The sequence below is a fragment of the Elgaria multicarinata genome, chromosome 11 (genome assembly GCF_023053635.1).
Source record: "Elgaria multicarinata webbii isolate HBS135686 ecotype San Diego chromosome 11, rElgMul1.1.pri, whole genome shotgun sequence".
NCBI lineage: Eukaryota > Metazoa > Chordata > Lepidosauria > Squamata > Anguidae > Elgaria > Elgaria multicarinata.
Window position 1 is genome coordinate 28,617,527 of NC_086181.1, and position 27,958 is coordinate 28,645,484.

Sequence of the window (27,958 nt, forward strand, 5' to 3'; positions counted from 1 at the left end):
CATTCCTGGGGCAAGGCAACATTGTTTCTAAGTGGATGGCCCAGATATACATCTAGTCCACCTCCGGGACACTTAATCTGGGTGCAACCTGCCAGGGCAGACAGAAGCCCTGCTGAACCTTCAGAACCCTGCTGAAGGTTGCCAAAGGACAGACGGAAGATGGGAGGCCGCATCTGGTTCGCAATGTTGCTGCTGGCAATTGGGGCTCAAGGGCTGATGCGGTGAGAGGATGCAAGACGTCTGTCTAACTCTAACTCCCTGGTGGAGAGGCGAGAGGGCTGTCTAGGGGCTAGGACTTCTATGTGGAGTGGGGGTCTTCTTGGGCGGTTACTACCTGGTGCCCTCCAGATGCTTTGGACTTTAATTCCTATCAGCCCCAGCCAGGATAGTGAATAGTCAGGGATGCTGGGGGTAGTAGTCCAAAATATCTACAGGACACCAGGTAGGGGAAGGCTGGTCTAGGGAATCTTATGGATTGACAGGTGAGGGGTTTCTGATGACCGGGGGGGGGGGGGGAGGGAGAAGATGGATCCATCTGAAGCACAAGGCCCTGTGATGCTCAGCTTGCATCTTCTGAAAAAGGTGTAGATCCCAGCGGATCAGAACACGGCATGTGGGATTTAGGATGCCTGGATATAGTCTGGGAGGGGATAAAGGACTAGTGGTTAGAATAGAAGACAGGAGATGTCTTGCAAAGGGATTACAGACAAGTGATTAGTGGGAGATTCAGGACTGATAAAGGGAAGCACTTCTTCATACACCGCATAGTTAAACTATGGGCTTTGTTACTACAAGAGGTAGCGATGGCCACCAGTTTGGATGGCTTTCAAAGAAAGGTTGGATACATTCCTGGAAGAGAAGGCTATTAATTGTTACAAGTCCTGGTGGCTATGTGCTACTTCCTGCATTAGAGGCAGTATGCCTATGTACACCAGTTGCTGGGGAACATGGGTGCGAGGGTGCTCTTGCACTCATGTCAAGCTTGTGAGTTTCCCATGGGCAGCTGTGTGGCCACTGTGGGAACAGAGTGCTGGACTAGATGGACCCTTGGCCTGCTCCGGCAGGACTCTGCTTATGTTCTTAAGTGGGTTAAAGCAGGGAGGGATGGTCCCTGAACAGCTGATGACAGGCGGACAGAACAGTGATGTTCTGTCAATGAAGGATCTTGTGAAATTTGTTTATTTATTTAAATTACTTGTATACGGCTTGATATCATAAGATCTCGAAGCGGTTTACATTAAAAACAACAACATAAAAGCCAATATAAAAATAGTAGAAAATAATAAATACGATTTAAAGTGTTACCCCAAAATTAAAACAGAACACTGCGATTAGAGGTCAGGAAATTCTTGAGTAAATAGGTACATATTCAAGAAGGGTCTAAAACTCTCCATAGTTGTTTCCACACAACTGTTGCTGCTGAGGCCATCAAAGGGAAAGGAAGCAGCAGCCAGGCATCCCACCCCATCCCATCCCATCCCATCCCATCATGCCTGGATCTGTTTGAATCTATTAGAGGGAGTGGCAGCCACTGTGTCCATTACCTTCTAAACTTTGCAACTATTCAGTGCCTAAATTTGCTTTTTTCCTCCTCCCTCCCAATCCCCTTTCCTTTTGTGTCATGTTTTTTTTTTAGATTGTAAACCTGTGGGCAGGGACTGTCTTAAGAATTATGTTTGTATGCTGCCTTGAGACTCTTTTTTGGCTAAACGGTGGGATAAAAGTGCTGTAATTAATAATAAAGGAGAAGCAATGGCAAGGGTCAAGCAAAGAAGAAGAAAAGCTCAGATGAAGGGACAGCCACAAACAAAAGTGAGCTGAAGATAAGGTGGCCGGGCTTTTTCCTCTTGGAGGCTGCTGTGCCTTTAATAACTGTGTGACTGACAGGCAAAAGTTCAACTGAGTTCCCAAATGCTGCAGCTTGGGAAAGTGTTGCCTGTTGAACTTGTACCTTCCAAAGAGCTGTTTAAAAACACAGCTGCTGTGCCAGGAAAATGGGTCAGCATTGAAGCTGCCTTGAAAATATTTCTTAATGGGTGGCTGTACACACTTAATCCATTTGTCAATCAACCACAGTCTTAGCTGGTTGTCTGGGATATTGGGCAGTTTGAGAGAGAACAGGGTTAATGCAGGCCTTCCCATGGTGTGTGGACGGGCTACTGCCTTCTAGAAGTGGGTGGGATTTGGGGTGGGGAGAGGCTATAGAAAGGGGGCAGAAATGGTGGTGGGAGAGCTGAACACACTGTAGTTGGTGGTGAAGGAGCACTTGGCCAAAAAAAACCCAACTTTGCAAACCCTCAGGGCTGGCTCTTCCCTTCAACAATGTGAAGTGATGGCCTCAGGCAGCGAATGCTTGAAGGGGGCAGCAGCAGAGGGATGTTAGAGGACAGAGCTTTATGCCCCCTAAAACAGCCTTCTCCCCTTCCGTGCAGTGGAGGACACTGGGTCATTACCAGTGTTGAAGTAAGATTCCACAGCTTCTGTACATGGAATTTGTGGTGTGCGGGTGGGTTGTCCTTTGCCTCAGGCGGCAAAATATCATGGGCTGGCCTTCCAAATCCTAGATTGCAGCAAAACATTCTGGGTATGGGGGTTAGAGGACTAACAAATATGGGCGGGGGGAGGCAGGAGAGCTTCAAAATGGTGGCGTCTTATCCCTTATCAATTAGAAGCCATTGTTTGGCTATTCTGTCTCTTTTGCCTTAATGGATTTTCTGCATTAAGAAAAAAAAAAGATGGAAGAAGCAAGGGGGAAATAAGGAAAGTTATGAGGGGGAAATGTTGGCATCCACTCTTTCCCCCCAATAAAATTCCATGAATGATGCAATTAAAGCCTCATCTGGAAGGACACCTGGATTATTTTGGTTGGAAAGGAATGGGAAGGGAGTTAGAAAAGAAGGGATTTAGATACAAGGAGTTGGATCCAGATTTACACTGGGTCAATTGCACTTGCGGAAGTGGGCTTCCCTGCCCTCTCCTTGCCACGTCAGGCCACCCACCCCACCATTCCCCTGAAAATGTTACACAGAAACCATGCTGGATGGGCTGAGTTGTGGTGTGAGGGAGGGAGGATCCCCCAAAATCTTGCAGAGGGACCTACTGCAAGTATCGGTCTTCCTGTTGCGGAAGGCAGATCCAGGATCCAGCCCCAGACTCCTAAAGAAATTTGGGTGGAGAAAAAGAGGTGTGTGTGTGTATCTGTCTATCATTTTTGATACTTCACAGATTTGATATGCAGAAATCAGCAGGTGAAGACAAAGAATTTAATGCATTCCAAAGGTTATTGGTCAGTTCAATGGTCTTTTGAGTGTGTTCCCTTTTCATGGAAGCTAAAGTTGATCTCCTGCTAATTGTTAGAAATCAATCTGTTGTTATAAAGACTGCTAAAGGCGATGATTCAGAAAGATTCTCATCCTTACTTAGGAACGCTCCTGAGTTCTTTAGGGTGAAAATGGTATCTACTCAGTGTGACAGCAGTATTTGGCTGGTGATTAGGAGTACAGGTAGAGTTGCCATCATTTTTTTCTGGTGGGTGTCCTGAACCTAATTAGTAGAAGTAGTAATTATAATAATAATAATTATTCCAAAAGTATCCAGAGCAGGATCACATATCTATGTGACTGGCAGAAATTGACAGATATTCCTGACTCATCATCAACCCTGGGAAAAATATGTTGAATATCCACCTCGCCTTAAGCTACTTAAAAGCACAGAAGCCTTGCTGGAGTGGAACAAATAAACAGAGCAGAATCAGGATCTAAATATTCATTGCCACCAATGGTCTGACAACAGCAACAGCTAAAGGTGCAGGGCTGGGGCATGCTGGGAGTTGTAGGACTTGTTTCTGTCTAAACGTGCACAGAATTGTGCCCTATAGCACTTTAACCCTTGATTTGGTTTCTGAGCGAAGAAAATGGGAGAAACCAGGAGTGGATTTTTGTGCAAAAGGACCTGTGAGCTTGGTTCTGATACTGATCACAAATTCGTGGGCTGAGCATATGCTCAGAGGCACCCTGCCCCCTAATTTTTAGTGTTCATTCCCCTAGTTTGACCTGGCTCCAGTTGGTAGATCTCAGGGTTATAGTAAAAAACAAAGTAGATCCCAGAAACCTGAAGCCTGCCAGCCCTGGTCTAAGATATGGGTGGGAAAATATTTTTCTACCAAGGGACATTGGATCTTGGGGGGCAGGGGGGGAATCAATTGGTGGCCCACACACAAGTATTAATTAACTTGATCGATTGATTGTATTTTAAGTTGTTAATTATATTAGAACTACCATAAATCGGTGTTGGGCAATGCGGTGCCCTCCAGATGTTTTGAATTATGGCTTCTATGGTCCATGGCCCATGATGGCTGAGGCTTCTGGGAGCTGTAGTCCAAAACATATGGAGAGCACCACGTTGCCTATCCCTGCCATAAACAAATTAAAATATCTTAATGCTCAGGAAGTGATCTCAGCGGTGTTGTCATCTCTTGAAACTCTAGTTATTCCACTTGGGATGTGCTGACTAACACAGCTTCCCTTCACATGGTGCCCTCCAGATGTGTTGGATTGCCATTCCCATCCATCCTAGCCAGCATGGCTATTGGGAATTCTGGGAGTTGTAGTTCAGCACATCTGGAGGTCACCAGGTTTGAGAAAAATGGACCAATAGGAATAATACTATAACTAATACTATCCATAGAGATGGAGGCCAGGGAGAAATCATGTCTGCCCTTTCTATCAGGGAATATCTCCTCCAGAGCAGGAAGGTCTGGTGCCACTGCTGGAAGGTGCTGATAGCCGAAACAGCTTCTGGCATCAGCATGTGCTCTCCCTGCTGTCCCTTCCCCTGTGGGGGAAAAGCTTCCTGGAAATGCCTGGGGACCAGATAAAATTAAAGCCAGGGTCCACATCTGGCTCTCTGGGTGGAGGGTTCCCCACTAAGGCTCCAAGACAATTTCAGCAGAAAGCTCCAGAGATCTTGAGTGCAACAGGAGTGCAGTGTGGCATCAACTCTGGTGTCCCACCGCGCTACCAGGGCTGGGTGGGAGGGGGTCATGAGCAGAGAACAGGAAGCACATTGGCATGGTGTGTCAGAGTAAGTCAGTGCTATCCAAGAGATAACATCTGCCTGGTTCTTCCAAGGTAATCCCGTTTCCCCACCAGAAAGACCTCCCCGCCCACCTGTTTCAGCAGGTCTTCCTCCTCAACATGCCTATGCAAAAGAGGACTTTGAAGCATTGGTCCGTCCCTCCCGAAAAGAAACACAATGTCTTGTCTAAGGGGTCCCAACTCCAATTGCAAGCTGGAGTGCCTGCTACATGTGCTGAACTGCCAGGGAGCCACGTTACATACCTGTAAAGATCTCACCTGCCCAGCCCTGCTGCCTACAGCTGGGTGATGCCCAAGTATCGGTGTGTTAATTATAAGGCTCCTTTAACAAGTGTTGCATGTGTGTGTATACCTGTATTTCCCCCCCTTTTGGGTTAATATATTCTTACGTGGACATGTGGAAGGGATAAGAGGGTTGGATTAGCGGATCCAACACACAGGACTCCAAGCAGAGGGAAGCCCGTGACATGACATGCAGACAGGGGGGCAGGGTTTTAAGTGAAACGTAGCTGACATGAGACTGAAATCCCTGCTCAGAAACAACAAACTTATGTCCAAAACCTTTTTCCTTTCTTTTTTTAAAAAAAATACCTGGCTTTTGATCAAGCAATTTGATAGCAAACATTAGCAGGTGACAACGAGCTTTATCACACCTGTGCAATCACTGCGAATTGCGTGCAAAGGACTCCGAAGCGTTCCAGCTTATAATCTGCTTTTATTGTGAAGGACTCTGAAGTTTTCCAGTTTATAATCTGCTTCAACTGTAAAGCATCCTGCTTTAATTGTGCTTCAAAGGCAAAAGACCTGACCTATTTTGGTACTACTTTTGGAGCGAATCATTTGTTGTTTTCCGAGCGGCCACTGGGGACGCAGGAGCAGGATTTGATATGTTTAAAGTACAAATTAAACAAATGCTTACATCTGCGTAAGTTTTAAAGATAAAGACATCAAAATTGTCACAGTAAGAGATATTAAGGAGAGCTTTAAGCATACCACATTTGAATCGGATTGGGTCATCCGTTGATTTTTTATGATTTTTTACATTTCCCCCCTTAAACCCGTTTCCTGGTATGCAAAGGATCTTAGGAGCGCTGCCGCCCGGGGTGTGATTTAGCTAGCAACAAAATAACAACAACTACAGCTTAGCGCTGTAGGGGATAATTCGAGGGAAACAGGTACATGGGAAGAAGCTAAACATTTAGCCTCATTCCATGAGCTTCACCTGCTTGTTTTGCACAGGTCAAGCTACTATTAAGGGCTCAGGAGCAGATCAGTTGGCAACCCAGTTCAGATTGCCTAAATTGTGGGTGAATGGCAGTTCCCTGTCTGCTCCCAGATCCAACACATACTCCCTCTTCTCTTATAAAATGATACCACTCTGTCCGTGGATCATCCAACTTAGGCTGACCACATGGAAAGGAGGACTGGGGGCTCCTGTATCTTTAATAGTTGTGTAGAAAAGGGAATTTCAGCAGGTGTCATTTGTATATATGGAGAACCTGGTGAAATCCCCTCTTCATCACCACAGTTAAAGCTGCAGGAGTCCTGCCCTCTTTTGTATCTGGTCACTCTAGCATAGCTCCTGCAGCTTTAACTGTGGTGATGAAGAGGGAATTTCACCAGGTGCTGCATGCATAGAAGTGGCACCCTGTGGAGGTCTCCTGTTGCCTCCAATGACTGCTTTTCTCCCTTGCTTCTCCTCTTGCCTTGAACTGCCTTCTGGGACACCTATGTAATTCAACCTCTCTTATTTCCTTCAAACTTCTCCTCAAAACCTATCTTTTCTATTAAGCCTTTGGCATCGCCTGGTTTTCACATTATGGGGGGAAAGGTGTGCGTGTGTGTGTAGTTAATGAAATCCAGGGCCAGCTCTACAGATGCTGAGGGGTGGCAGCAAGAGGTCAGAGCTTTCTGTGCCAGATAGGCACCCTTACGTTAGTCTGCCCTCATGTGCAGTGGAGAGGTTGTGGCATCATCAGTGTTGAGAAAGATTCAACTGGTTAGCTTCTGTACATTCAATGCGGGTGGGTGGGCCGCCATCTTGCCCTTCCTATCAGGGAATAAAACGCCTTGGGCTGGCCTAATAAAATCTACAACCCCCTCTCCCTGCCAACACCTGTCTCCGCCAAATTTTAGCCAAATCATGCCCCCTGTTGCCTTCTAAAAACAATAGCTGGCACCAAATGTGAAGAGGCCCAGGAGTCACAGGAGCAGGAGCCAGACAGCGTCGTGAAAAGGACTTGCAAAAATCCGTGAGGAGGCAGTAATGAGTGTGTTATAAAACGCTCATCTGATGATGGTCTTAGGCTTCCCTTGCCTCCATTTTCCCTTCCTCTGTCAAATTTTCAGTTGGAAGCATCCTTGGGGCAAGGACCTGCCCTGCTAGACCAGATGTGCACAACTTGTGGCCCTTGGGCCATATATGACCCCTGCAGTCTCCCCATGACTCCTCCCAGCCCCATGCCAGTGGTAAGCTTTATCCTTGCCCTCCCTCACCATGTCCAAAGCACTCTTCCCCAGGTATGTATGTGTGTACCGGATGTGGCCCTCAGGACCAAAACATTTATACAACCCTGTGGTGATGCTGACTAATAAAGGGTGTCTTCACACTGCCTTCCTTTTAATGACTCGTCTCCTTCTGTTTTTCTCTCCCCAACAGGATCCCCTTGCAGAAATACCCATCCGTCCGGGACAGGTTCGGCCGTACAGGCCTCCCCATTGCTGAGATGTTAAGGCGAGGAGGGTTCCGGAGTGCGAAGCCCCCGGCGACCACATCCGTCACCAGCCAGCGGCTCCACAACTACATGGACGTACGTGCCATTATAACCTCTACTTGTGTGGGTCCTACAGGGCTTGATCCGAACAAAAGTTGCAAAGATGTAACTGCACAAACAAGACTTTAGTAAGAATTAAATTATGCAAACTCATGCAACAATTTCCCAGTACAAATAAATGTAGGGTGGCCCTATGGAAAGGAGGACAGGGTCCCTGTATCTTTAACAATTGCATAGAAAAGGAAATTTCAGCAGGTGTCCTTTGTACGCATGCAGCACCTGGTGAAATTCCCTCTTCATCACAACAGTTAAAGCTGCAGGAACTATATTACAGTGACCAGATACAGAAGAGGGCAGGGCTCCTGCAACTTTAACTGTTGTGATGAAGAGGGAATTTCACCAGGTGCTCTGTGCATGCAAAGCACACCTGTTGAAGTTCTATTTCCTACACAACTGTTAAAGATACAGGAGCTCTGTCCTCCTTTCCATATGGTCACCCTAATGGATGGACTGATAGACAGGTGATGATGTAAGTTTAAGCCGCTATGGAATTCTCCGCTGACTGTTCTCTTTCTTTCTCCCTTCCCCACCAGGCGCAGTACTATGGAGAGGTCTGCATTGGAACCCCCAATCAGTGCTTCAACGTTATCTTCGATACTGGCTCGTCCAATCTGTGGGTGCCCTCCTCCAAATGTTGCCTGTTGCATCTGGCATGCTGTAAGACCCACATTTCTCAGTTGATGTTCGGGGAACAGGGTGGCATTATGGCCTAGAACAGGCGAGGGTGGAAGGTCGGTCTCCAGATTTTTTGGACTTCAGCTTCCAGAAACCCCCACTAGCATGGCCCATGGTGGAGAATGATGGGAGTTGAAGTCCAAAACATCCTGAGAGATACTTTCTGCCCATCCCTAGCCTAGAATACTACTGTAGTTGTTTCCAGTTGCTTTCATGGGTTTGTTTACTTTGTTTTTTAACAGAGGTGGGCAACTGCAGCCCTAATTTCATGCAGCCCTCAGCTTAATTTCACAAGCCCACTGCAGGCAATCAGTTCAGACAAGGAGGGGTTTCAGCCAGGGGGGAATTATGTTTCGTTGCTGTTGCTCTGCTTCCTGCTTCCTTTCCACATTTGAAACCAGCTGAAATTACACAGGGAAGAGAGCAGTGACCATGTGGCCTATGCAGTTCAATGGGACAGCGCCCTCTAGGGGGTGTTTTATAGTGCAACTTTGCCCAGGAAATCCCAGGAAATCCCAATATATTTCAGTAGAGTCGGGTTTTCTGAGGCTTATTTTTTTAATGCTAAAACCAGGAAATGGAGCAGGAGACTCACGGCGTTGTTAAAATGACCCATCAACCTCTATGAGTGGCCAGTCACGAGCGTGCTATAAATCGCTTGTTTGAAGAAGCCCAAGAACAATGTGTTCCTTCCCTTGCAGGCTGCTGTTTGGAAGGGAAGGAGGGTGGGAGAGACATAGGGGCTCCTGCAGCTTTAACTGTTGTGTTGAAGAGGGAATTTCACCTAATGCTGCATGCATACAAATGGCACCTGCTGAAATTCCCTTTTCTATACAACTGTTAAAGATACAGGAGCCCTGTCCACCTTTCCATAGGGTCACCCTAGTATGGGGCTGCTCTCTAACCTTGTCTCAAAATGGCAGCCCGGGGTGGGGGGGAAGAATGGCTGTGCTGACCAGGGGCTCTGGAACAGCGTTCTCCCACCTGGTGCCCTCCAAATGTTTTGGATGACAACTCCCAGCATTCTTGACCTTTGGCCATGCTATCTGGGGCTGATGGGAGTTGAAATCCAAAAGATCTGGAAGGAACCAGGTTGGGGAAAGCTGCTCTACGGCCTTTAGGGTAGGAGTGGGGAACGTGTGGCTGGTGAACTGCAACCCCCATCATCCCTAGCCAATGGTGATACATGATGGGAGTTACATCCCAACAACACCTGGGGAGGCATACATTCCCCGCCCTTGCTTTCGGGGGACTTTTTTTTATATATCAAATAACAACCATCATTTCATGATCTCAAGGAAAGAGTGTTGAATGGTGACAGGGCATCTGTCACCAGTAAGGGAACAATTGTCAAGTGGTTGCTGAGATCTGATGGTGCTAGAGTTGAATCCACCCTTGTGCACACCCACAAGACAGCTGTGTTCTCTCTCCACAGGGGTTCACAGCCACTACCACTCCTGGTTTTCACGCACCCACAAGGACAATGATGGCAAATTTGAAATTCACTACGGAAGTGGCAGCCTCAAAGGATTCTTGAGCGAGGACATCCTTAGAGTGAGTACAAGGGGCTCGCTCGGATGCCTGGGTTCCCTGGGAGGGGGATGAGTTTAATCCGTCAGAGTTGTGCCGGGAAGTTGGCTTCACCGTTTCACTGCCACATCCAAAGGATTAAACCAGAGGAAAATCCAGGGCCTTATTTGAACCAGACAGTGCCGGAACCCGGCTTTGGAGGGCCGTCAAGCAAGACACCCTGAACGGGGGCCCTCCCTGAAAGAGTCTGCCTTCTCACCGCCGTTGCCACCAAGCCCTATTCCTCCTCATCCTCGTTCTCATCATGGCTACCACTTGCTTGACCTGCAGAGAGTCAGGAAACAAACAGAACGTGGTGCTACTGCCGCTGCTCCTCATCATGACCGTTGTCTGGGCCAGAGCGAGAGGCGGGTGAATGCACAGGTTGCCATGGTGAAGAGGAGGAGCAGGGGCAGCAGGGGGCTCTTCTCTGTGGGCCCCTACTATGGTGGGAGCCCCTGACAAGTGCCCAATCACGCCGACCCTAGACCCCGACCCTGGAACCATAGTGCCAAACGATTTGACCTAAGAACTGGCGTTCAGTGTCTGGTCTAACACAGCCGGCTTCAGAAGTGAGAGCGCGTGTGAGACTATTCCCAGAGCAAAGAAAGCTCCAGCTAGGATTGACGATCTTACGCAGTGAAGGCCAAGGCGAACTTTTGGAGGGCTATGTAATACTGTGGTGTTAAAAGTACCCAAGAGCGCCACTATTTTCATCTGCGGAGGTTAAGCATTAATTGGAGCTTTATGAGATTCGTTTTTTGTAAAGCCCTGAATAATTGTGAGGGTGACTTTAAAAGAGGGATGGGGAACTTGTGGGCTTCCAGACGTTGTTGGACTGCAGCTCCCATCATCCCTGGCCATTGGCTCTGCTGGCTAGGGCTCATGGGATTCCCTCAACGTCCGGTGAGCCGCATGTTCCCTCCCCCAGCTGTGAGTTATCTCACACTTACTTCAATTTCCTCAGGAAAGCACCACAACTGAAGTTTGGGCCACATGCAAACATATTTAAATGCAATTGACGGATTAAAAGCTAAACGATTGATCAGCAAAAAAACTTTTAAGTGCTGGCAGAGAGAAGTAATTAAAATTATACTGACTGACACTGTGACTATTATTATCATGATGCATACAGTGTCATCTGTGGATGCCGAGCTTCGCGAGGTTGCATAAGCCAAAATGTAGATCTCTGCCCTGCGAAACTAGCACTCAGAATTTTGACTGAGGCAAGACCAGAGAATAGAGGGGAGAGAAGGAGGGGAAAGAAAGAAAAAATGTCAGCAAGGAAATCAGAGGAAGAATATACCAGACAGCAGCTGCGTATACTTAGCCAGGGGGGTGTCTTCAGAGCGCCGGGTTGGTGCTGCGTCCCTTGAAAACCTGCGCTTTCCCTCCCCCAGGGTGGCATTGGGCAATCCTGATGCCGAGGAGGGAGCGTGGGGGATTCTGGCGGCCATTCAGGGACTGGAGCAGCCCCCGTCCTCTTCCTGGTGGAAGGTGACTAATCGCAGGTCGCCTTCCACCAGGCACTGCTCAGCCGCGCCTCCGCTGAGACTCCAGAGTGAGGCTTCGGGGCTGTCTTGACACCGACTTGCCCGTCCTCGCCTCACTCCAGAGAAAAATGTCAGGGTAAGTCCCCAACATTTTTCACTGCACCTTTAGCGGAAAGCCCCAGGGTGGGTACGTGATTGCAGCGGCGTCATATAATCGATGCTGCGTCACTGCGCACCCACCCTGGGGCTTTCTGAGGGTTTAGACAGGGGGCGCCTGTTTAGGGAAGCCTTCCCCAATCTGGACTATAACCCCATCACCCCCCATGTAGTTCAGCAGGGGTAATGGAGGTTGTAGTCCAGAACATCTCAAAAGCACTGGGTTGGGGAAGGCTCTTTATTGGGATTAGGAGACCTGTTTAGAGTTGAGGATAAGGGAGAAAGGTTTCTAGATCAGAGAGTGGTCTTTCAAGATAGAAACTTGGTTCAAGCTTTTATTTCTGCTTTAACAAATCACAGTTCCCTGTGAGATCTGAATTTAGGGGACTGCGGTTTATTTTAAGTGTTGTTTCGGAACAAGCTAGGCCCTGAAACCACACTTTGGTCCAAGCTTTTTCTCACTAACCATTGCTGAAACAAGCCACGTTCTCTGATCAACTCTTCTGGCGCGTGGAAGACAGCGGATTGGGGCACAAGCTCAACATAGATCATTCACATCACAGGAAACCATTACTAGTATTATTAACACTATCACCATTATCATCAAATTTCAGCCCAATAGCGCTCCCCAGGCCACTAACAATTAAAACGTACACAAATTTAAAAACACTACAAAAAAATTAAATCTATAAACACAATTTAAAACTTTAAAACAGCACCAACAGCAGACATTGAGAGCAGGAGCGAATCTTAACAAGGCAGTGTGGAGCTTAAGAGATTTAAAATTCTAAGAGGCCATATGGAGAAAATAAAAGAGTTGTTGTTGTTGTTGTTGTTGTTGTTGTTATTATTAATATTATCATTATTATTATTATTATATTTATTTGTATCCCACCTTGGATACAGCCTGACTTCCTTTTTACCATCATTTCTTGTTAATTTCTAACTGGGCCATATTTGTTGCCCTAGAAACTGCTTTGGCCTACAACTCCCATCATCCCTGATCATTGGCCATGCTGGCTCGGGCTGGAGGGAGTTGTACATCAAAACATCTGGAGGGCACCAGGTTTGAGAAGACCAAGCCTTGGAGTTGAAGTGGGAAAGAGAGATGCTACCAGACATCAGATATTCAAGGGCAGGAGGGGGAGATTGAAGGTCATTGTGCAGGTCAGGGATTTCTAGGAGCGATATGGGGATCTGGTGGACCAAACAGGATGCTTCCATTCTCTCTCCTTAGATTGGCAACATCACCGTTCAGAACCAGACATTTGCTGAGGCTACGGATTTGCCAGGGCTGGTTTTCGTTGCTGCGAAATTTGACGGTATCATGGGACTGGGTTATCCCAGCATTTCGGTGAACAACATCACCCCACCTTTCGATAACATGATGAAGGAGAAGCTCCTTAAGGAGAACGTCTTCTCATTTCATCTCTGCAAGTATGAGCCTCCTTATTACATCCATCCTAACCTTATTTATTACTAGGTTTATTTGTTACACTTCTATCCCCCTCTTTTCCTCCAAAGAGCCCGGGGCAGCATACACGATCTTTCTTCTCCTCGCTATTTTATCCTCACAACAACCTTGCGAGGTAGGTTAGGCTCAAAGAGTCAGTGACTGGCCCAAAGTCACCCAGTGAGGTTTTTGACCGAGGGGAGACTAAGGCCACAGCTAGACCTAAGGTTATTCCGGGGTCATCGAGGGTTTGCCCCTGCCTGAGCACTGGATCCCCTGTGTGTCACCTAGATGAACAGGTTTGACCCCAGGATGATCCAGGGATAAACCTTAGGTCTAGCTATGGCCTATAACTCTGGTCTTCCCTTTCCCGGTCCAACACTCTAACCACTACACCACAATGGATCTCAACCTTATCCCTTCCCAAAGCCTGAACGGTCCTGCCATCTTTCATTTTTTTGCCAGTCGGGCTATTGGGGTTGCCACTTCAGGACCTGGCCACTAGAGATGTCCCTTTAACTGTAGTGAGATCTGCAACAATTAGCATGGGATCATATTTAACCCTGTGCCACAAAACATGTTTTACTTGTTTTCTGCGCATCAAATGTCTCTTAAAGGAACAGGTAGAGGCTCAGCTAATGATTGTTTTTCATGGCTGTTTTGCAACCCTAGCTCTCATACTCCCCCTTCCCCACTCCATTTAGGACTACCTGATGTAGGTAAAGTAGTAAAGCAGGATAGGGAACCTGTGTGTTGGATTACAGTTCCCATCAACCCTGACCGTTGGCCTTGTTAGCTGGTGCTGATGGGAGCTGGAGTCGATCAACATCTGGATGTCCACAGATTCCCCACCCCTGCTGTACAGAGTTAGCGAAGCATTGCAAAAAAATACTTCCGGGATTCCTTTCTGGCCCTGGTGAGAACCTGCTGTTGATTTCTGCATCTCACTGCCGCGTGTTTAGCCGTGGGTAGTTTCTTTTTATGCAAGAATCTGGGCAGACATCTGTGTAATTGTTGTCTTAATGTTCTTCTTCCCAGTGACTCATCCAGACCGGTTTAGGGTTTCAAAATGCCTCGGTGTACGTACACAGCGCAATTAGGAGATATTTCCTTGCCAGGTGAACGTCATGTGTCTTAAGGGGTTGACAATACATCACACATCTTCTGAGTATGTGTGGGATGGTTCTTCTCTCCATTAATTCTTAGCTGCTCTTCAGGTCATTGTATCAGGATTTCAGCTGTCACTCTATTGTTTTATGCTCCCTGTGGTTAGTTCTCTGCAAGGTGACCATACGAAAAGGAGGACAGGGCTCCAGTATCTTTAACAGTTGTATTGAAAAGGGAATTTCAGCAGGTGTCATTTGTATATATGGAGAACCTGGTGAAATCCCCTCTTCATCACAACAGTTAAAGCTGCAGGTGCCCTGCCCTCTTTTAAATCTGGAGGGAATCTACATGTCGTACTGACGTCCTTGCCGCTGCCTTCCCGCTGGCCTCCTGCTGCCGGGGTAAGAGCCACCCAGGTCGGAGAGCTCGGCGGAAGCAGAAGCCGAGCTCTCTGTCCCGGGTGGCTCTTACCCCGGCTGCAGGAGGCCGGCAGGGAGGCGGCGGCGGCAAGTTCCCCAGCCTCCTCCTCCTCCGCCTCTTCCTCCGTCTCTTCTTTCTCCGTCTACACCATCGTTTTGAGGGCGCACTGGAGGCGCACGTAAGCGCCTTCAGTACGACGTGTAGATTCCCTCCTGGTGACTCTAGTATAGCTCCTGCACCTTTAACAGTTGTAAAGGTGATTAGATTAGATTTTTATTATGCGGTCACAGACCCAATAAAAGCAATACCAACAATCATTAATTTAAAACCATAAAATCACAGTCTTTTGTTCAACAGGCTAAAAGAGTTATTTAAAACATACACATATTTAAAATATATAGGCATAGTTAGTAAAATTGGGAAAGTGGGCCCCATGCTGCAGGTTGGGAATCCGAGGTGGATCCTGGGTCTGGACCAGTTGACGACCACTAGCCCATGAAGTATTCTGGCCTCTGACCACTGAGGGCAGGAGCGTCAAATCTCTTTCACCCTGAGCACGGAGTTACATACATTTTATTATGTGGTCACAGACCCAATAGAAACTATACCAACAATCATTAATTTAACACCATAAAATCACAGTTATTAGTTCATTATACAAACAGGCTAAAAGAGTTATTTAAAACATACACATATTTAAAATATATAGGCATGGTTAGAACACCTTGTACAAAAGATAAGCAACAGCAGCATGGGATAGAAGTTACAATTAAGATAAGATCAATTTGCTTTAGGTGATGAAGAGGGAATTTCCCCAGGTTCTCCATATATGCAAATGACACCTGCTGAAATTCCCTTTTCTATGCAACTGTTAAAGATACAGGAGCCCTGTCCTCCTTTTCATGGGGTCACCCTAGTTCTGTGTAGTGTCGGCTCCAGGTTTTTGAGGGCTCTTGGGTGAAGTACCCTGAATGGGCCTCCTCCCTCAGTGAGTCTACGTTCTTACCACCATTGTCTCCAGCTGCTCTTGCTCCGCATTGCTCCCGCTTGCTTGCTTGACTGGCAGAGAGCCAGGGAGCAGGGAGGCTGTGGCATCTGCTGTTGCGCCTTCTCACCACCCCCATTCCATGGCAGCTTTACTGGGTCAGTTCCCTTTGGGCAAGGAAGTACTGGAGAGACCTATGTTGTGTTTTGTACTCCGTGTGTTTACAGTTATACAGCTCGAGTAGGTGGTGAGCAAGCAGGCTGGTTGGCAACCCTCCCTGACAAGCCGTGGGCAATCGGTGCTAGCCCCCAAGTGTGTAGTCAAGGGGAACCTCCGTTCCCCTTGACCACACGCACTCAAACAAGATGGCGCCGCCGGCTAACTTTCTGACACTTCTAACTCTTCTCCCAGCTCTAACGGCGACACAGAAAGAAGTGGCGGCGAAGTTGTTTTTGGAGGGATCAACCACGATGCCTATGAGGGGAGCCTGAACTACATCCCGGTGTCACGCAAGGCCTACTGGCAGATCAAGGTGGACAAGTAAGTGACACATCTGAATAAGCAGGGTTGTAGCTGTAACTCCTGCCGCAACGGTGCGGAAAAGGGCAACAAAAGTGGTCAAGAGGCTGGAGCAACTCCTCTAGTAGAATATCTGGGGCAGTTTAGCCTAGAAAAATGGCAAGTAGGGAGGGACGGAGGTGTATGGAATTATGCCTGGTGTGGAGAAAATGGATAGGGAGACATTTTTCTCCCTCTCTCATAATACTAGAACCCAAAGGGGCCATCCCATGAAGCTGATTAGTGGGAGATGCAGGACAGATAAAAGGAAGCCCTTCTTCACATTGCGCATCGTTAAATTGTGGAATTCTCTTCCACAAGATGTAGCGATGGCCACTGCTTTGGATGGTTTTAAAAGGGAATTGGTCAAATTCCTGGAGGGGAAGGCTATCAATGGCTACTAGACCTGGTGGTTATATAATGATATCTCCAGTATCAGAGGAAATATGCCCAGGTACACCAATTGCTAGATAATATGAGCAGGGGAGTATTGTGGCACTCATGTCCTCCTGCATGTGAACTTCCTACAGTCATCTGGTTGGCCACCATGTGAACAGAATGCTGGACTAGATAGACCTTTGGTATGATTCAGCATGGCTCTTCTGCTCTAATAAATCTGTTAGGCCTGGTCTAGAAAGAGAGGTAGAAAGTGTGTGTGTGTGTGTGTGTGTGTGTGTGTGTGTGTGTGTGTGTGAGAGAGAGAGAGAGAGAGAGAGAGAGAGAGAGAGAGAGAGAGAGAGAGAGAGAATTTCTAACCACAATCAACTAATTCGGACCGAAGTAAAAGGTCAGGGGGGGGGGGGGAATGATGAACAAAATACTTTGCTGCCACATCCAGATATATCAGAGTTTATTTAAATCAAACCATTCGGAAATGTTTAAAAATGCAAGCAAATAAAATCCACACATTATTTATATCATTGATATACTGGATCGTTTGTGAACGAAGCACTTCAGCTGATCACGCTTGGGTGTAGGCATAGAGAATAACGATGCAAGTCGTCAAAGAAAATGATGAATAATAGTTATAATTGCCAAACGTATTTCAACCTCACAATCTTCTTCAGTGGCATAGATGTCAAAAACGGCAGATTAGTTGCCCCAGAGTTTGATAAGACCATTCAGGCTTGCATTCATTTAAATTAATGTTCTGAAAGCAAAATATACATATTACATTTCAATTACCCTGCATGGATCATAGTACCGCACCGGCCCCCTCTGAAAGGACTCTCTTGGCCGGGCTGCATATTTTGCTCACCATATATGAAAATATTTGTGTCTAAAGATGAGAGATGAGATTTGGCTTATGCAAGAAATCCTCCAGTCCCAGACTCTCTTTAGCAGCGCAACCCTACATGTTTACTCAGAAGTAAGTGTCGTTGAATGGCGTGAGGCTTATTCCAGGGTATAGGATTGCAGCCTAAATCTGGGCACATGTAACTCTGGCTACAACTACTTGTGCGCAAGACGTACATAAAATTGCACTTATACATATCACTGATCATATTGGGTTGGGTCCAGATTCTCTCATACTTAGAGTAGACCCATTGAAATTAATGAGACTGAAGTTGATCATGACTAGCTTGAAATTGATGAGATTTAGGGCGCAATCTTATGCATATTTAGGGAGAAAAATGTCCTACAACTCCTAGCTGCAACAAACCTCAAACTAACATGCTCCTCCTCTCCTACTTCCTGTACGTAAGTGGCAAGGAGGAGGAATTTGGAGACTTGTGCTCCACTTGCTGTATTGTTCGGACCCGGAACTGTGGTTAGCATTAATCATGGTTAGTTTAAATAAGCCAGCTTCAGTAACTACGGTTTGGTTGATTGGTTTAAAACCAACCATGGTTAATGTTGGTCTCAGTTTGTCGGCCCGGATGATGCAGGAAGTGGTGGTTAAGTAGAAGTGGAAGTGAAAGCTTCCAAATTCTTTTTCCTTGCTGTGTGGGAGGAGGAGAGAAGGGGAAATGCTTAAGCCCAAGCCTAACTGTAGCTCATTGCTGTGTGATTTCCTGTGCAGGATGCTGCCTTTATGTTCTAACTTTGCCATTGGACTCTTTGAGCCAGTTTACAACCCATGGGCTGGCATAAAAAGTGGAAGAATGCAGCCTGCCTGCCTGCAGCAGGCCTGCCACTTCCGCTTTTCCTTGGCAAACCGCAAGCAGCTCCTTCATAGGTTGCTTGGTGTGTCATCTGAACCCAGACAGCTAGTTGTCTATGGGCTAAACAAGTCAATGGTTAATCCATTGCTGGGTTGTTTAGTGGAATGCCCTCCCCTTGGAGGCCCGATTGGCGCCAACATTGATTTCATTTCGACGCTAAGTAAAAACACGGCTTTTTCCTTCGATGGTTAAACTCACTGGCCCATTGTTTTAACTGTTTTAACTGTATCTATTGCTTTTAAATTACATATTGTTTTAACTTGGATCATAGTTTAATTTGTTTTTAACTGTTTACATTGTTTTATATTGTATGTTTTTATCTGTACGCCGCCCTGAGATCTTAGTGATATAGGGCGGGATATAAATATTTTAAACAAATAATAAATAAATAAACAACCCAGCACTCTGGGTTAGTATAACACACAAACAACCTATGAAGGAGCCGCTTGTGGGTTGCCAATTAAAAGCTGAGTGGTGCACAGATTGTTTAACTCATGGGCTGTTGTGCCATGCAAACCAACTCATAGTTGCTTTTGCTGCCGCGGATTAACACCACTGCTTCCCGAAAGCAAAGAAAGTGCCTTTAGAAAAAGGAGGTCTATTCCCTTTTTTGGACACAGGATTGGAGTTTCCTCGGCAGATATGGTCATCCACCTGCACTCTGACATGGTCCATCGGTCCAATTATGTTTGTTTATTAATAACAATATTAGAAGGAAATATAGATCACCAACGCATGGCTATTAGACAAACACTGAGGAACTATTTTGGTAAGCTGGATATTGATGCAATTAAAGCTTCCAAATTTTCCAGCGTTTATCCTCTCATAAAATTAAAGCATAGAGAGGAAAAATATCTAATTGAAATCACGAATCCAGTCTTACGTAAAGCTCTTATGAGCCTGAGAATGCAGACCATGCGGACGAATTTTAGAGAAGGAAGATTTAACAATATACCGAGTAATCAAAGAATTTGCTGTTGTGGAGTACAAGAGGTGCAGGACTCGGCAGATTATACAATAGTCCTAGGAAGAAATATTTAGCTAGGTATTTGGCCCCCATGGCGCATCTAACGGACCAAGCGAAATTAGGCTACCTACTAACTGCAGAGAAATCGACCCTACTGAATTTGGCCTATTTTGCAGTAAGAGCTGCAAAAACTAGGAAGGAACAGGTTCAGGTGTCACCGTAGAAGTTGGATGTGTATATTGCAGAAGATATGTGTTGATGGGAGTAATTGCTGTATAGTGCACCGCAAACTGTAATTTTTTACGTAATAATGTGTGATAACATGTGTTTGGCTAAAACCCATTTAGGGTAGCCATGAATAAAATTTGAATTTATTTAATCTTGAAAAGCAGTTTCCAGGCAGGGGAGGAGACTGCCAAGCCAAACTCAGGGCTCATCTACACCAAACGGGATATTCCACTATGAAAGCAGTATGAAAGCAGTATATAAGAGGCAGGAGCCACACCACTGCTTTACAGCAGTATTGAAGTGCACTGACAACTGTTGTGGCCCATTGACACAGACCATCTACCGCTTTCATACCACATTCATACTGTGCTTGGTGTAGGTGTGTCCTGGGCCCCAACAGTTGTCAGTGCATTTCAGTACCACTATAAAGCAATAGTGTAGATCCTGCAGTACACTTCAATACCGCTATAAAGCACTAGTGTGGCTCCTGCCTTTTATATACCGCTTTCATACCACTTTCATAGTGGAATATCCTGCTTGGTGTAGATGAGCCCTCAGACTCCTTGCTGAGCGCCTACCATAACTCATTTTCAAATCCATTCAACACAGCCCTAAACCTAAATGTTTACATTTTTGTTTTACTATAATAACATTACTGGGTCACCAAAACTGTTTGTCAGGGAATGTCTCAAACATACAGCCTGAATTAATGATGTACTAGTTCAGGTTTCATAGATGTGCAAGATGTGATGGGGATTTTTATTAAAGCCTAGGATGCAAAAAGGAGTAATGCTGTAGGTTTGTGCAAGTTCAGACAAACCAAATAAATATTTATTTAATCAATCTATATATTACTTAGCATATCTCTCTATCTGTATATCTAAGTGGTTTACAAAAGCAAAAATTAAAATGCCTCATAATAAATGCAGAAAGTTATCAGTTAAAATGTTTAAAAGATTTAAAACCAAAAACTTGAAAAATGCAATAAGTACTAAGCAAATTAAGTACTGAGCAGCACACTCACTCAGGAAAGGCTTGCGTAAAGAGGAACCAGGATTGCTGAGTTCACCGCCAGGGTATTAGGACTTAGTGGGTGAGATTGTTAGGGGAGGGACCATAGCTCACAATGGTAGAGAACCTGTTCCACATCCAGAAGGTCTCAGGTTCAATCCCAGGCATTTCCTGTTAAAGAAGAATCAGATTGCAGGTGATGGGGAAAACATCTGCCTGAAAGCTTGGAGCCTTTGTAGACGAGGCTTTTATTATGTGCTTGTGATTCCTCAGTAATGGTAGTCTGTGGATCCTTTACACGATGTCATTATCCTCCTGGAACTCTCCCATGCTTTGCACCCATTATCACGGTTTTTATTCCGAATGTGGAAAGTGTGGTATTTTTTTCTGAATGGTAATATAGAACCTTCATTGAATTGAGCAATTCCAATATACCAAAGTGCCACGTAGCGCTAGTGCAATTTAGAAAGGCTGAGAAAGAAAGAAAAAATGAGGGGAAAGACGTGTAAAGGAGCCGATCTTAATCCCACAAAGAATCCGGAAGCAGAAGCCTTTGTAAAGGTGCAGGTTAAGAGCCTAATGTAGAAAAGCCCTTGAAAAGCTACCAGCAGTCAAAGTAAGAGATAATATTGGCCTAAAAGAACAAATAGTCTGACTGTTACAAAGCAACTGCCTATGTTCCAATCATAGCAGAGTACTTGGGCAAAACTACTCAGCACGTCTGCCACTGAGCTTTGGGGAGTCCCCAAAAGACACATGGAATACACTATCATTACTGCTAATGGTCCCGTTTAGCAATCTTCATCAAAGGAACAAATTCAGTGATTTGTTTACAAAAAAAGCAAAGGTCTTTGTGTTGGTCACCGAAAAAATCCAAAAGAAAATGTCCAAAATCCATATTGCTGTAATACCTTTATTATAGAGATAGCAGTGACTGCACTAGCCACTAGGCGGCAATGGTGTTACATTTTAAACCGATACTTTCAAATATGCTTTACTACTTGATGTTGCTGCTACTTTTGTTAGTTTTGAGGGTTTTTTTTGCGTGTGTGCATGATCTTGGATTTTTTATTGTTGTTGTTGTGTGTGTGTTTTGTTGTAAGTTGCCTCTGGGGGGAAAAGGCTGAAAGTTGGGGAATAAATATTTTAAATCATTCTCGGGGCCAAGTATAAAATAATGTTCCTCTTGAGCCGTTTCAGTTGCATATCCCCTGAGGTAACAAAGGCTGGTTTTACAGTATTGCAAACCCGGAGTGCAGTGTGGCCACTTACGAATCGGCAAAAAAGAGGAAACGCATCACCCCAAAAGAGGACAAAAGATTATGCGAACTTATCCATATAGATGCAAATTAAGAAATTATTATTATAATTTAAATAGAAATACAGTATATCTCACCACAGTGTAGGAAACTGTGACCGGGTAGCCCATGTGCCTTGTCAGTCTGCTCTCCTGGTCCCATTGATGGGCAACTTCAAGGCCCAGTTGAAGTTCAGAGGGTTCTTAGACCTTCTTTATCTTTCAGCTGGCCTGGACAGCCCTTCAAATAGGGCAGCCTTCCTCAACCTGGGGTGCTTCAGATGTGTTGGACTACAACTCCCAGAATGCCCCAGCAGCTGGCTGGGGCATTCTGGGAGATGCAGTCCAACACATCTGGAGCCCCCCAGGTTGAGGAAGGCTGAAATAGGGGGTGCCTTTGAAATAGAGGACAACCCTCCTGCAGCCCTTCAAACGGAGGACTGTACTCTGTAAAAGGGGCCACATGACCACCTCATTCAAGGAAGTGTAAAGTTTAGTGTAAAGTTCCATTGGCAGCAGCCTAGCTCTATCCTAAAAAGGGCCTACGGTTCCATGAATGTTTTGCCAGGACTTAGGCCTGACTATCCCAAATGGCAGATGAGATAGTAAACCTGCACCTGGGTTTAGGCAAGGGCTGATATGATATTTTTTCTTTATGAGGTAACATTCCGACAACATTCCTATACATAAAAAATCTAGTATGTCAGGCAGAAGGTGAGGTCAGAAAAACCCCACCCATTCACCCTGGGATGCTAGTTCTCTATTTGTGGGGATATATTTATTTGGTTTTTGGTGAGTTATGTGAGCCTCCACCTGCAATCCGAGGTGGTACAGACATGGTTTTTCCACTTCTGCCAGGCCCGTAAATTGTCCTGAAGGAAAATTGCTAATCTCTTTTTTCCCCCCCGAACCCTCCGTGTAGGATAACTGTGGGCGGCAACCCCAAGGACAAATCATGGTGGCCATGGAATATGTTTGACAAGGACAATTCAACTAAGATATGCAAGGATGGTTGCCAAGGCATTGTGGACACAGGCACTTCTCTGATCACGGGGCCTAGTGACGAAATCCAGGCTCTGCATAAGGCCCTTGGGGCTGAGCACACCTTTGGAGGGCAGGTAAGGAAGCGGTGGCATAGCCTGGATCCTTTCAGGGTACATCCAAAAAGCTACACACTCTTTCCACCCAGATCAGGGGACCCCACCCTTTTTGTCTTGGTGGGCACATTTGGAATTTTGAGACAGTATTGTGGGGGCTCTCACAAAATGGCTGCTGTGGTGGACATGGGCAGTCACAAAACACTCATTTCCAGAAGGACAAAATGGTGGAACTCGCTGAAGAATACTGGGGTTTTTAGGGCTGTTTTCTGTCTAAACATGCATAGTATTGCACCTTAAGCGGGGGGAATCTAAGAGTGAGGATGGGGGCAAAAACAGTGCAATGAGGACTGAGTGCTTCTCCCTCTTTCCACTAACACAAAGATGGGCAACTGCGAGAGCTCTGGGGGCCATTTTCACCACCACCTGGATCCCCCTCCCAGCTGAGGCTGAACTCTGGAGAAAAAACATGGCTATTTGCTGCCAGAATTCCGCGGAGCACTACAGGGCATTAAAAGAGTAAAATTTACCTTGTTTTCAACCTAAATTTGACCTTTTTAGCGCTCTGTCATGGTTACCGAGCACTAAAAGAGTCAAATTTAGCTTCATACAAGCAAAATCTAACCTATTAGTTCTCCATAGCACTGAATCTGCCAAATTATTTTGAATATATACGTGGTGCAGCAGGGATTACATGGGTCCATAGGCAACCTGACTTCCTCTCCTACTTTAACATCAACTGAAATTCTCTGTGTGACACAGATATTCACTGCGTGACCTCAGGTTCTCTCCTCTGCTCCATGTAACTGGCTGCTGTTGGCCGAGAACCTGTAGCGTGATGACATCAGGTCGCATGCCGAAGCCAGGCATTACGAGAAAGGGGAGAGAAGTAGATACGAGGACGCCATTTTGAAAGGCAGCTATGACACTTAGTTCCGCCAATCCCAGGTGGAATGTGGTGGGAGTGAGGGAATTTGGGTGAATGCCCTAGCAGAAGAAGTAAGTTGAGGGGTGGGGCTGCGGTGTCCAAACCTCTTTTTCTCCCCTTCCTCATGACACTCTGCCTTTCCTTCCCACAGTACTTGATAGATTGCGACAAGTTGCCTCAGTTACCAGATGTGACTTTTCATCTCGCCGGCAAACCCTACACCCTGACCCCAAAGCAATATACCCTCCAGGTGAGAGATGCCAATAAAAGGCCTATGAAGGAATGGTCACAGCCTTAAGAAACTAGTAATTTAGGGATTTTGTTAAATCCATTCCGTCTGTCTTCCGTGAATTGTCAGGTGCCTTTTGTTCAGTCATCTGCTGATTGACAGAATTGGCTTCTTCTTTTTTTTATCAGAATCTTATTCTATATGTGCTAATTTGTATTAACTATTGGGGATTAGCACACTTGTGTAATTGCGCGTTAACATGCAGTTGCGCAAATGTGCATCAGTGCCATTGCGCAATGGCGCAAATCCCCTCCCAAAAGTGAAAAACCCATCTGCAAGTCTGCTGAAAAAGTGACTCAGAAGTGACTCAGAAGCCTGCTGTGGAATCTGCAGGTTGGATTCACAGAAACACCAACTCGTTTGAATCTGTTACGGATTTCTGCAACATTCCTGGTGCAGACCCTTATTCTTTGTCAAAGCTGGACAAAGAATAGGGGTTTGCACCAGGAATGTTGAAGAAATCCGCAGCAGATTCAAATGAGGTTCGTATTTCTGTTTTGCTTTTGCCACTGAGGTGAGGCTTAAGCTGGTTCGCGCTTAAATTAAACTGTGATGCAGATGAAAGCGGTGTTGACTAGAATTGTTTTGTTTTGTTCCCACCGTTTCCTTGAGTGGATCCAATGGTCTTATACAGGGGAGAGGGCTTGTCTTTAGATCAGGGGTGCAGAATCTCAGGCCCAAGGGAGAAATCCACCCCTCCTGGGGTCTGAATCCCTACTTTAGAAGGCAATGTGTGTTACTTCACTTGCTTCAAAATGTGGTAAGCCAGCTCTGTTGTGTTTGGGGGCCCTGCTGCTTATTTTGATGAGGGGGCCCCTGACATCTGCCTGAAAGTCCTACCATGTTGACAAGGGAAGAGTTACTAGGTTAGTTTCCTTCTGAAGGGACTGGAGACTTTCAATATTGTGTAATATCTGTTCGTTTGCGAATGTACAGATCGAGCAGATGGGAAGCAGACACATATGCCCACAGGAAGTACTGGCCCTAAAGGAAAGTAATTTCAGCACCCCACTGTCCTAGAACTAGCTTCTGCCGGTCAGAAATAGACCATTATCAGTCCTAAGAGTGAAAGACGCCCGTTATTCCGTGTCCTCCCAGAGTGCAGGACACGGAATAACGGGCTCAAGTTAAAGGAAGCCAGATTCCAGCCGGACATCAGGAAAAACTTCCTGTTAGAGCAGCGCGACAATGGAATCAGTTACCTAGGGAGGTTGTGGGCTCTCCCACACTAGAGGCCTTCAAGAGGCAGCTGGACAACCATCTGTCGGGGATGCTTTAGGGTGGGTTCCTGCATTGAGCAGGGGGTTGGACTCGATGGCCTTGTAGGCCCCTTCCAACTCTGCTATTCTATGATTCTATGAATCCCCTGTACCTTATTTATTATGTTATTATTAACAATATCTCTGTACCATTTTTCAACCCTAATGCTTCTCACAGGAATTCAGAAGAAGATTAAAGCAAAAAATAATATTGGTTAAAACAACCGTTAATCCTAAAACTGGAATCTATAGTGAGAGCCAGTGTTGGACTGGGAGTCGGGAAATCCGGGTTCTAGTCCCCATTTGGCCACTGGCTGACTTTGGGCCAGTCACAGACTTTCAGCCCAACCCACCTCACAGGGTTGTTGTTGTGAGGATAACATGGAGAGGAGGAGGATTATGTATGCCGCCTTGGGTTCCTTGGAGGAAAAAAGTTGGGATATAAATGCAATAATACGTAATTATGAAACAGGAGATAAAATGCCGATTCAGGCTCAGAATTCTAAAGAAAGGATGATGATGATGTTGATGATGTGTTATTAATTTTCATCCCTATCTCCACAGGTGGGCAAGGGGGGAATGACTGCTTGCATCAGCGGTTTCATGAGTCTCGATATCCCTAAACCTGTTGGCCCGCTCTGGATCCTGGGTGATGTTTTCCTCCGAAAGTATTACTCAGTCTTTGACCGAGACCACGACCGCGTTGGCTTAGCTGTTTCCAAACAATCCATATGTGGCAGCGGTGGTTCTTTCACAGCCCGGGTGACCACAGCGCCTGACACGACCACGTCGAGGACAGAAAGTACCACCACGTCCAGCCTGCTCAGTTACTCCTAGCTGTTTTGTGTCCCATGGTGCTGACATGAGGAACCCAAAAGGTTTTGGGTGAAGGATTGTTTGCATAGCATCACTGATGGGATTCCACAATGCGGTATCTGCAGTCATCCTGTTTCTGAGAATAATTCCTTTAAAAAGACACCAAGTTTCTAATCCTCATGGTAGCAGAGAGAAAAATCTTACTCATGAGGTTGCCTAACCCAGAAATTCTCCTTTTACCTTTAAATGCATTGCTGAGTCCAGGATTGAAGTACCCAGGGCTTCCCCCACCTGATTTTCCTCCACTCCTGTCTTTCATCCTCCTCCCTAACCTGCTGTGTCTTATACATACAGCCTAATCCTATGCACGTCTACTCAGAAGTATTTCCGTTTGAGTGGAAGTAATATCCATGCTTACTTGCTCCCAAGTAAGAGTGGATAGGGCTGCATCCTGTAGAGTCCTGTTTTCTACAGCAACCACAGGAGGGAGTCAGATCATGGAAAATGTGTGGGAAGGAGGCAGAAGGCTCAGCCGCCTCACCTTCCGAAAGCACGTCTCTCCGGGTGGTAATTTGACCACCTTAGTGCCAAAGGAGATGGGGCAGTCATTTTTGTGAGACGAGAGATCTCAAGTGACTGAGAGGCTTTCTAAAAAAAGGCTTTTATTGTGCGCTTATGTTTGCTCACTCACAATAGTTTGCGGGTCATTTATACAACCATGTCATCCTCCAGGCCCTCTCCCACTCTTTGCAACCATTTTCCAATTTTTTTTTCCTAACAAGGATAGTTTGCTGTTATTTAGAAAATGGGTTAGGAAGCCCTGTGTAACTGCTCAATTCTCCTATCCCACAGTGCCATCTAGTGGTTGTACAATGAAACAAATAAAGAAAAATCCTGGAAAAAAAAGCATGTGTAAAAGAGCCGTCCTTAATCCCACAAAGAATCTGGAAGCAGAAGCTTTGGTAAAGCTGTGGGATAAAATTGCTCAATGGCTGATGATTCACAGTGGGAAGGTTTGTGATGATGTAACATTACAATCCCATTGCTTAGTGGCAGAGCAGAAGCTTTGCACTCAGAAGGTCCTGGGATCAATTCCCAAGCAGCCTTAGTTAAAAAGGGATTTCATGTAACAGGGCTGAGAAAGACCTTTCTCCACCTAACAATTGCTTCCAGTTAGAGCAGACAATACTGGCCTACATGGACCCAACATAAAGCTGCAGCATTCATTTATCACAGGGATGTTGAGCCTCTTTCAGCCTGGGGGCCAAATTAGGTTTTGGAGAAGCTCTCAGGGGCGGCATTCCAGTGGTGGGTGGAGCCAAAGACAAAAAGGGGTGGGGCCAAAATTCCAGATTACCAGTGGAAGCCTGTAGCTCCAATGTCAGTGGGACGGTGAATCTGCTCTGAGTTTCAGTCAGAACCATCTAGAACTCTAAAGGAGATATTCAAGGTGCTTCTGGAATTTGAATGCATTCCACCCCTTGGATAGCTCCTCTGAAGTTCTGGATTCACTGCCCCACTGCCATCGTAGCCACCCTGGCGTCAGGGCTGACAT

At 46.0% G+C, this 27,958-nt stretch overlaps 1 protein-coding gene across 1 annotated transcript; it reads left to right on the forward strand.

Moving 5' to 3' along the window:
* Window positions 1-134: 134 nt before the first annotated feature.
* LOC134405638 (cathepsin D-like) lies at window positions 135-26,334 on the forward strand (the record flags this gene model as incomplete). Its single annotated transcript, XM_063136879.1, has 9 exons — window positions 135-221; window positions 7,756-7,906; window positions 8,464-8,587; window positions 10,041-10,159; window positions 13,061-13,260; window positions 16,200-16,328; window positions 22,937-23,132; window positions 24,191-24,289; window positions 26,152-26,334. Coding segments are annotated over exons 1-9 (1,263 nt in total), but the record flags the coding sequence as incomplete, so codon positions are not given.
* Window positions 26,335-27,958: the final 1,624 nt, after the last annotated feature.